Raw genomic sequence first — 11,389 nt, forward strand, 5'->3', positions numbered from 1 at the left:
TATTCTTTCACGATTGAGGATGGAAATGGTCATGGCAGAACAGTTTTTATGCTGCCACAACAGATGAAAGCGCACAGCACTTATCAGCTATTATTCAAGGATTTAAGCAATGCCACCCAAGTTATAGCAACACAAAAGTTGTCATCATCGACAAAGATTTTACTGAACTATCTGTACTCAGAGAGGAACTTCCCAACACAACAATCCTGTTTTGTCAGTTCCATGTCATCAAATGTTTTTATAAAGCTGTTGAAGTGCCTAAAGAAAAGAAGGGATGGATTAAGAAAAGTACTACATGACATGGTGTACAGTGAAAATATGGATGAATATGTTGATTACTTGGCAGAGATTGTGCGTCTTGGAAATCCTAGCTTTGAGAAATACTTTCTTGACAACTGGAATAATTGCACTGATATGTGGGTTTCTTTTCAATGGGACTGCAGTGTTCACTTTGGTACACCACAAACAACAGACTGGAATGTAGTCACAGTAAGCTCAAAGATTTGATGGGGCGAGCTTCCTCTCTTTCTGAAATGTTTGAATGATTACTCACCTTTGTGGAATTCATTAATCAAGAAAGTAGCCACCAAGCTTTTGTTGAACAATTTACTACAGTATCCACCAAACATGACCATATGCCAGGGATGAAGGACATCACTGCAGCATGTACTGGATATGCTATCAGATTGTTACAGCATCAGTTAGAAGTGGCCCAAAAAGTAGATTACGAGTTTTCCAGTGATGATGGTCCACTGGTAACAGTTCCATTTACTTAAAGACCGCATTCACAAGGTGAACATGGAATCTAGTGAGTGCACTTGCTCATTTTGGAGTACTATACTACTCCCTTGCAGGCACATAATCAGTGCCCGTTTGCACAAGGGTTTGCCCTTAGTGGAGCTTACCACAATACACCAGCAATGGCTGAAATCATACCAGATTGATTTTGTATCACAAGACATAGAAGAAAGCTTCCACAATGAAAATTCAGGTAATAATGCTGTGTATGATGTACTGCAAGAGCCACCTGTTCAAGGAACACTGAATCAAGTTCCAAGTACAAGAAGATGCTAAGCTTATGCCAAAAAGTTGCAGTTCAAGCTAGCACAGTTGGCATGGTTCAATTTCGAGAAATGTACAGTACAGTAGAAACACTGCTACATAAATGGGATTCAGGATCTGAGTGTGTAATTGTAAGCTGTGATGATGAGGATCAACCAACACAAGAAAAGCCAGTTCAGGCGGATGAGTTTGATGTAATTCTTGATGAATCTCCTGTGCAGTGTGAAATGGTGACCCTACATGAACAAGAACTTGAAGAAGAAGAAACAACTGCTATCAACTGTTCCATTGAGGAAGAAGAAACAACTGCTATCAACTGTTCCAATGAGGAAGAAGAATCAACTGCTATCAACTGTTCCAATGAGGAAGAAGAAACAACAATTAACAAAGAAGAATTGACATTTGAAGCGGTGAAAATGGAACAATTGGCAACACCTTCAGCTACACCATTACCTGTGAAGAAAACTTCTATCCATCCTAAACCATGTACAAAAATCGTGGCCGCCCGAAATATTCTTCAAAGTATTGGCCATCAAAAGCTAAGAAGAAACGTAGCATTAACACAGATGATCTTCAGACACAGACAAATGATGCAAGTAAGTATACATATACCTGTACATGCAACTAACTGTGATATGCCAATCAATCTACATAATATATAGGAGATCCAGTTGCAGCAAGGAAACGATCACGTCGATGTGGAGATTGCGTTGGGTGTAAATCCGAGAATTGCGAGAAGTGCTCTGCATGTCTTGATATGACAAAGTATGGTGGGTCTGGAAAGAAGAGGCAATGTTGTGTAAACAGGCGTTGTACTGGTAAAGGTTTGTAATAAATTAGTTAGTAACAAAATGTGCCAATATTACAGGCCAACAGACAGCCAGTGTTCATTGTACTGAGAGTACAGACATTTGGGTAGACCTTGATAAGTCTTCATGGTGGACACTGAAGCCAGAAATTAAAGATGTGGTATTGCACATACTAAGACTTTGTACATATCTATACTTCATTATTACAGGTTTATGATATATGGTGAGAAGCACAACAAGGGATATTTGGGAAAATGGGGTGATCAGATATGATGGATGTGGATGTTTTTGCTCTTCCCTGGCAACTGGCTTACAGACAAGGTAAAAAACCACACATGAGAGGGTTAAACTGTATCTTATATCTTATGTGTATAATCCTATAGACCAGCGGCGGAGGAAGTAGTTGATATGAGGGGGGGCTCCGCTGAGCTGACCCAGACTTATTTCTATAGTTTGGTAAGGTGAGACCAAAAAAAAAAAAAAAAGGTCACAACCAACTGACAAGAGCTTTCCACCTCACCAGCTACCATTTCTAGCTGATAAACTACATAAAAATCCTTACATAGCTCGCTACACACTGACTACTTTATTAGAGTGACTGCTCTATTAGAGTATCTCGATCTTTATCACGGTTTTCAGCCCCACTCCAAGAAGATAATTTCGGTGTGATATCATTCTGAGGGGGGCTAAGCCCCCCCTCAGCAGACCGAGGGGGGGCTTTAGCCCCCTAGCCCCCCCCTTTCCGCCGCCTATGCTATAGACAATCATTACATTTCCAAAGGTTGCTGCAATCTATTCCTCCGAATTGGTACGTCTTACAAGTTACAAACATGTGTGTTTAGTACTACCAAAATGGTATCTTGTATGCAGAATGGGAAGAAAGCCTTTGTTGCATCTTCCTTTTTGTACAACAGTATGTGCCGTGACCTGGATTTGGCTAAAAAGTGGTATCATAATGTAAGTAACACTGTATTAGTAGCTACATGTACATTGTAACATCATGTTTGGTTAGTTAACATTTGTGACTAATTTATGGGTAGTTCCAGTTAACATCAATCAGTCACACTGGATACTAGTGGTACAACTATGATTTTCTATATATTTCAGTTTGACATGTGCATGTACTCCCATAGGTATTGCACCCTGTTAAGAAGGAGTTGTGGCTGTACGATTCAGTGGCAAACACCCATCCCAATTGTGTTGCTTTGTTAAAGAATGGTTGGTTGCAAAGATGGGAGTCACATGGAAAGATATACATGCATTATCACAAGTAAGATGGCTACAGGTAGTAATAACAAATTGATCAATATCGTTTTACTTCAGTACCCTGATATGCCACTGCAGACTAACAGCTGTGACTATGGAATTTTTGTTTGTATGGTAAGCAACTATATAACATGACATTACAACTAGCATGTACTTTCAGTATGCCCTGCATGAAATGATGGAGAGAGCATTGTAGACTATTACTTTACTCAGGTACATACCGTATACGGCAAAATTTTCGAGGGGGAAAATATTCGCGGTTTTCGCGATTATGCTATCAACAGCGAATGTTTTCCCCTCGAATACTTTGTGTGAAAAAACGTAAAACTATAATAAGTACTGTACCTTATTCACATTGCAAATCACTTCGTATTTTGTAGGAGAGAAGCAGCCATTCACAAGCTCAAGCACAAGCTCAAGCACAAGCTCGCCGCGGCACATTTGACATTCTTAGTAATTTTTAGGAACGCTCTGTTTTTTAAAATGTTGAACACATGGCGTTGCTGAGGTATTTTAAGCTCAAAAAATCGACATTGCCAGACCCAGAGGGGCCCTTAAGTGCCCGTATAAGCAGTGACTGCATCAGAGAAGCGAACAAGGAGGTGTCATCTGCACTGAAGGAAAAGCGATCACCGTACATTAAGGTGACTCAAGATCAAAAGGCTGTTGTAGGAAAGTACGCTGCGGATCACGGAGTGATAAATGCCATTAGAAGATATCAACCGGATTTTCCGGCTGACGTTCTGAAAGAAAGCACGATTAGAGGTTGGAGAGATGCGTACCGCAGAGAAGTGGATTTACGAGTGGAAGAAGCTAAGAAGCGAGCAGTAAGTCCGGACTTAGATGTGAAGACTTTGCCAATGAAAAAACGCGGTCGCCCTTTGACCTTACAGGAAGAAATAGACTTGGAGGTTCAGCAATACATTATCCATCTTCGTGAAATTGGTGGCCCAGTCAATGGTGCCGTAGTTAGAACTAGTGCTAAGGGAATACTTAAGAGAAAAATCAAAGAAGCACGTGGTAGTAAAGAAGGCCCAGGCCAAACTATGCCAGTATTAACTAAAGATTGGAGTCGATACCTGCTTGAAAGATTGCAATTTGTAAAGCGAAAAGCCAACACCAAAGCTAAGCTGTCTGTAGAGAACTTTTCGCAGTTAAAGCATGATTACCTGTCAGACATTTCAAAGATAGTTTACATTGAGGAGATCCCCCCATATCTCATCATTAATTGGGATCACACAGCACTAAAGTATGTTCCAGTAGGGTCATGGACAATGGCCAAGGAAGGTTCTAAAATGGTACCAATTGCTGGTGTGGATGATAAGCGTCACATAACCGCTATTTTTGGCATTACAATGGATGGCATCTTTCTTCCTCCACAGTTAATATATCAGGGTAAATCCCCGAAATGCTTGCCAGAAATAAGATTTCCAGAAGGTTGGGACATCACATACACGGCAAACCATTGGTCGAATGAGGAAACAACACTTCAATATATCCAAAATATCATCTTGCCTTTATTCGTAAGCAGAAAACAGAGAAGAGTTTACCAGAAGATCAACGGGCACTTTGCATCTTTGACAATTTTAAAGCCCAGTTGACTAACAACATTCTACAGCTGCTTAAAGATAGTTTCGTTGACACTGTTTTGGTACCAGCCAATTGTACTGACCAATTACAACCTTTGGACCTTAGTGTCAATAAGCCAGCCAAGCATTTTCTCAAAAGCAAATTTGAAGAATGGTATTCTGAACAAGTTTTCATTAATGGAGCAACTGCACCTATCAACTTTCCTTTAAGCATAATGAAGCCTGTTAGTGCACAGTGGATTAAAGAGCTGCACAAATACATTTCAGAACGTCCTGATATTATCCAGAACGGATTCAAAGCAGCTGGTATTACTGATGTAGTAAGTGTTGAATGAATACACTTGACTTCAACTATTAGATTATAATTCTTTAATCAATCATTTAATTGTACAGAATTATGTAAAATCATTTAATTTAATCATTGTACAGAAATCATTACATGAAATTATTATAATACAGTAGCTAAGTTCAGTTCTAACAGGATGTCTTTGGAAATAAAGAGAGCTTGCCTTGTGAGAGACAGTCAACAAGGTGCATCCGTAGCTTGCTTTGATCATAATTTACGGTACCAGGGTCTTCACCAAAGACAAGTGAGGCCATAGTAGCTATGGAAAATAGCCCACAATCTGTGGTACCTTTCTGGCATTGCATAGCCACCATGTTGATGTCATGTGCTTTTTTCAAACCAAACAGCTGTTTAATGGTAGTACGTGTCTCAGCATCCAACTTGTGAAACATCGTATCATAAATATCAACCTTTCCAAGTTCACCAAATTTTGTTGAGGCTGTTATCCAGTGGCGCCTTTTGTTGCAATAAATTATTTGCACAGTGTTGACTGTGCAACTGCCTTTTCTCTTTTTGCCTTGTAAAAGAGTTGATTCTAGGCCACCAGTAACAGGGAACTGGGTCTTTGCTAGGTATTGTGCCATCTTTATGTGTTTATCATTTAATTCTTCACCTTGTTCAATTGCTGCTTTATCCATAAGCTTTAAGCTGTGCTTTCCATGCGTAACCCACACATCACCAGTCCAGTCTTTATCATTAGTAGTGGCTATATCTGCATTATCCCTTAAATTTATGGTTGCACTACTGATCACACTAGTGCTGTCCTGGGCCACAGAGTTTGAACTGCTGCAGCTTGGTGCTTCCGAGTCCTCAACTTTACACACCAGCCCTGTTGACATCTCTGCTATACATGAAGCTTTTAATGCAGCCAATTTACACAAATCCCTCGCCAGATTACAACGAATTTTTTTCAGTTCCTTTCCTATTCCTATAAAGGTTAGCTGGCAATTGTACCTCCATCCCTCCTTTCACGAGGTGCCTGCAAAAGCGTCGAGGTCCTGTAACACGGCAGCTAATAACGCTGCTCTATACCATATGCGTATTTTGTACCATACGCGTATGGTACATACCATATGCGTATACGCGTACGGTACAACCATACGCGTATGGTACAGCATTTCGTACCATATGAGTATAGCTAACCTGCATGGTAGCTATGCGTATAATATCAAGCAGAAGGTTTTTACACTGCCATGTGCATACCTATTGACTATGCTGGATGGCGCTCCGCCTTCATTTCCTTTCAGGGAGGGGGAACTGAGGGGCTAGTCTCCTAGACTGGCTTAGCGGTTTCTGTTCAGTGAAGATCGAGATGTTCTATACCATATGCGTATTTTGTACCATACGCGTATGGTACATACCGTATGCGTATACGCGTACGGTACAGCCATACGCGTATGGTACGGAAAATCGTACCATCTGAGTATAGCTAACCTGGTATGCGTATAATATCAAGCAGAAGGTTTTTGCACTGCCGTACCTATTGACTACGCCTGATGGCACTCTGCTTTCATTTCTGTTCGGGGAAGAGGGAGGGGGGGAGGGGCTAGTCTTTCTGTTCATTTCATTTCATCAAAGTATCTGACATTTCATCAAAGTATCTGACAGTTCCACAAAATACATGCAATAGAGCCATCACCCATATAATTATGATGGTTTATGTAAGCACCTGTGGATTATTTTCTTGATGTCTTCTGACTTTTGTACATATTGATTTATTGCCTCGTCCTGCTGTCTACTACCTTATTTGTCATGGATTTCCATCTTGCATTTTTATAATAAATGACTTCATTTATCCACAGTGTAATTGATTTGAAAGTACACAAGCTGGTATACTGTATACGTTCTTTAGAATAGTTGAGTTAAAATGACCAGATTTGTGAAAAGGTACCTTTTCCACACATTTTACATACCAGCAAACAAAATGATGTAACACTTGACTCTTTACACTGATAAACTTGCTCTTAGTATCAAAATGCAGATAGATACTAGTAGCTATACTGTACACTCATGGATAATTGCATGCAGGCATGCACAATTATAAGGTATATGTTCAAAAACCCGAATTTCAAAATATGCATGGGTCAAATTTTGTCTGTGAAAAAGGTACCTTTTTGCAAATCCAGTCACAAATTATGTAGCTGTTGCATAGCAACTGCACACACTGACTACGTGTGGTAAATTTTAATTTTTGTTTCTTCTTCCAACACAGTACATTATGGCTGCAATTGCTACACATATATTGCTTCTTATTGGATTCATGATCCATTGTTGATACAATGAAAATTCAAAAACTAGGCCATTATTACAAATGCTACTCCTCCTTCATATCTATAATAGAGTTAATGATGTAATGTAATGATGTGACATGATGTAATATAATGTAATTTATGCATACCTGTAATATTAATATTGTGTATTGTAGTTGTAACAGTTAGTTGTTATTGTGTACTTTCAGTTATTGATTAATAATATTATATACAGTAGTCTGTTTTGCCTATAAATGGTCTGCCTACACTTCCCTACAATTAGAACAATACCCACACATAATATTTATGTGTTTACAAATACTCCTGAAGATAGTCAAAGATTAGTACAATAATTAAAAGCTATATAGAGCGATATTACCCAAAACTCTACTAGGGGTTTCTCTATATACTTGTATATATGAACTTTGTAAAAATGTGTTTGGGTTTAAAGGTGCCCAATTATCCCTTCAACATAAAACAAGAGCAGTATGCTCCTTGTCTTACTCAGAAACTGAAATTTGAAGTTTGTTCTTCTAAAGCATTATTTAGGACAAAAGACATTCATTTCTTTTAGGCTGTAGAATTGTGCCAGCATATTGATATTCACGATTTTTCAATGAATATAACTGGAATGCATAGTGATATAAACGCTAAGCCAGTAGAGGTATAGCATTGTAGCTAAATATAAACATAAGATTTTGATATAGTTATCCATATACTGCATTCTGATTGGTTACAACATAGCAACCATATTAAATAATTTGCATCCATTGGCAAATGGAGCCAATTTTTTCTGGCATATATATATTATTTCATTAAATATTTTATTCTATTGTTGCTACATATAATCTATTGTTTACCTTTAAGTTGTTAGTACACTAGCTTCCACTTAAAAATGGATATTTATGCCTGGTGGCACTAAAGGTGTGTTGAACAGACAATTTTAATCAGATGAGCTCGAGAAGTACAATGTATAATGATTGCTCAAACAGAGGAAGACCTGGAGAATGCTGATACAATAACATTGAGGGAGGTAGCAAAGAGATATAACTGTAGAGAAAGTGATGTTTTTAGTTTGTAAATTAATGTAAATCTGCATGGCTGTAGCTTATAGCAATATTAGACATGCTATACTCTAAGACTGATGTGCATAGTAATTAGTTGTGCAATAATTTTTTTAAAACTGTAGTTCGCTGAATCTTTTCTATTGAATGAGGCATGTACATTGCCTGCTGAGATGAAGTAGGAAAACATAACATGGCAGAGATTTTATGGTGAGTTTATGAGTTCTAATGTATAGTTCAGTAATGAATGTATATTAAGTAGCATTGTTTAATTGTTAAGTGTGTTGTATAGCTACTTGCTACTTACTGTCATACTTGTGGATGGAAAGACAATGTGTTTAGCTACTCTTATCTGAATGTACTCTTTAAAGTTAACAACATCCACATTAATTTGTGCTTGTAGGTCCAGTGTGATGAATATACTATTTACAGTATGTATAAACAAGAAAAGTACGTAAACAAGACATTGGATCTTCAAAAGAAGAAGAGTGCACATAGTATATAAAAATGCAAATACAGTGAGGAGCCATGCTGCACAACTGATGACACTTACGAAGTTCATTTTCTAGTTATTAGCTTTGCACAAGCAGTATATGCATATATGTATAATTCATTTAGAACTTACTAGCTACCATGCATGTTGTAATTGCTCTCCTTGCTTATTTACCCAATTCTGTTGTAAATTGTCAGTTATCCACACTTATAATTGAGTATATATATAAGACCATCTGCATGCTTCTGATAGCTACTGTATAAAGTAGCATACATGCACAGTACCATTTATGTAAAGTTCTGCAGACAAAGTGAGATCATGTACATAAGATTTAGGTACATTAGTATAGGACTATAGTGGGAAATGCATGGGCATGCATGGCAAGGATAAAATGCATGCAGTGTGCTGATGAATAAATTTATAGTTACAGCTCAGTAGTACAGTAGTAAGCAGATTGTTGTGTTGTGTTCTAAGTTTGCTCAGCTAGAAATGCTTGTAAAGACAGCCCATTGTAGCTAGGTGATGGCAAGGCTAGAAGATACTGAGAAAAGGCATAATACACATATGGTACGTACCATACGCGTATGTCTATACCGTACGCGTATGGTACGGAAAATCGTACCGTACGCGTATGGTATGTACCATACGCGTATGGTACATACCATACGCGTACGGTACAAAATACGCATATGGTATAGAACAGAGATACTCTAATAGAGCAGTCATATTTTGATCTGATCATGGTTATTCTATTCTCTAAAGGCTAAGATGTATTTTGCTTTACTGTGGTTAAGATATAACTTTCTTTACTGCATGATGCATACCTAGCTATATTATGCAATTTAAAATAAAAGAATATTGATGGCATGATATAAGTGATGAAACTGCATGACATCTTATTTTGTTAGGACAATATATAGCTACAACATAACTGCAAGGGTCTAGACTCAAGGGTATCATGTACTGATACCATGCACTTCTGCCAAATCATAGAATAAGCACTGATAGCTACTGCTGAATGAATGAATTGGACCAGACATTTGCTTGAGACCATCTGCAGCATTCTACTACAGTCATCAAATGACTTGATCATGTATTTGTAAACATTATGCAAAGATAAATGGTATATAGCTATTTAAATTAATGCTTTACAGAATTGTGCACAAAGTTTAATTGCAATAGCTATTGAATAATACTTTCAGAACTGCGGGTCTACCGGTGTCACCAGTGTCTAGCACTGGTAGCTGTACCTCGAGCTGGACATATAAAATTACTAGTATATAGGTAAAATTTTAAGGGGTATATAGGAAGAATCCTATAGTTAAATAATGAAATAGTTCATATAAAACAGGAGCATTAATTTGCAGCAGGGACTATATACTAAGTATAAAATTTATTGCTGGCAAATTTATTAATGGAACATTCCAAATAATAATTTTTCAATATAAATTTAATTTATGAAATAGATCAGTTATTGGTGTACTGTTCCACAGTCTCGGTAGCTATATGATAAAAACAATAATTCTGGCAGATCCAGTCTTGAATTGTGTTAAGTCCTGCTGATCTAGTAGGATCTGATAAGAATTCTATACATAGTGAAAATTAATAAAGATGAAATAATCAACTGGGTTGGAAACTTCACGAAAAATGATATCACTTATGTACATGCAGTAAGTCATAAAAGTATAAATCAAAGGAAGCTAGGGGGCTAAATATAATAAGTCTTGATTTCTAGTCATTGGTGTAATCTATAACGAATGTATCTCATTGTCAGCTCAACAAATGTATTTCATTTCATCAAAGTATCTGGCAGTTTCAATACAATAGTGCCACCATGCACCCATGGATTCCCATCTTGAATTTTTATAATAAATGACTTCATTTCTCCACAGTGGAAAATGCTATTGCTTTTAAACTACACAAGCTGGTATAATGCATGCTCTTTAGAATAGTTGAGTTAAAATTATCTAGCTGTTGCATAGCAACCACATACATTGAAAATTTATGGTAAATTTTAATTTTGTTTCTTCTTCCACACAGTACATTGTGGCTGCAATTGCTGCACATATATTGCTTCCTATTGGATTCATGACCCATTGTTTAATTGATACAATGAAAATTCAAAAATCAGGCCATTATTACATAATGCTACTCCTCCTTCATACCTGTAATAGAGTTAATGATGTAATGATGCAACATGATGTAATATAACTGTGATGTAATTTATGAATGCTTGTAATATAAATATTGCATGTGTAAGAGTTAGTTAGTTGTTATTGTATGCTTTCAGTTATTGATTAATAATATTATATACAGTGGTCTGTGCTGCCTTTTCTGTAAGGCTCTTGTAGAACTGTTTCCAGCATACTGATATTCATGATTATTTCAATGAATATCATTGAATGCATGGTTCTAAGTGATATAAACACTAAGCCAGTAGACGTAGTGTTGTAGCTCAATATAAACATATTATAGATATTGATATGATTCAGTATCCAATACACATCAAAA

General features: G+C 37.3%; 1 protein-coding gene across 1 annotated transcript; it reads left to right on the plus strand.

The window, feature by feature from the left end:
• Nucleotides 1-884: 884 nt before the first annotated feature.
• Nucleotides 885-4,050, plus strand: LOC136242342 (lysine-specific demethylase 2B-like). The gene is made up of 8 exons (XM_066033753.1): nt 885-1,658; nt 1,725-1,886; nt 1,931-2,031; nt 2,081-2,192; nt 2,255-3,141; nt 3,195-3,251; nt 3,298-3,350; nt 3,518-4,050. Exons 1-4 carry the CDS (start codon nt 1,547-1,549, stop codon nt 2,096-2,098), a joined length of 393 nt encoding a protein of 130 aa, XP_065889825.1. The 5' UTR covers nt 885-1,546; the 3' UTR covers nt 2,099-2,192; nt 2,255-3,141; nt 3,195-3,251; nt 3,298-3,350; nt 3,518-4,050.
• The last annotated feature ends 7,339 nt before the right edge of the window (nt 4,051-11,389 follow it).

Source organism: Dysidea avara, chromosome 13 (genome assembly GCF_963678975.1).
Source record: "Dysidea avara chromosome 13, odDysAvar1.4, whole genome shotgun sequence".
In the NCBI taxonomy this organism is placed as follows: Eukaryota; Metazoa; Porifera; class Demospongiae; order Dictyoceratida; family Dysideidae; genus Dysidea; species Dysidea avara.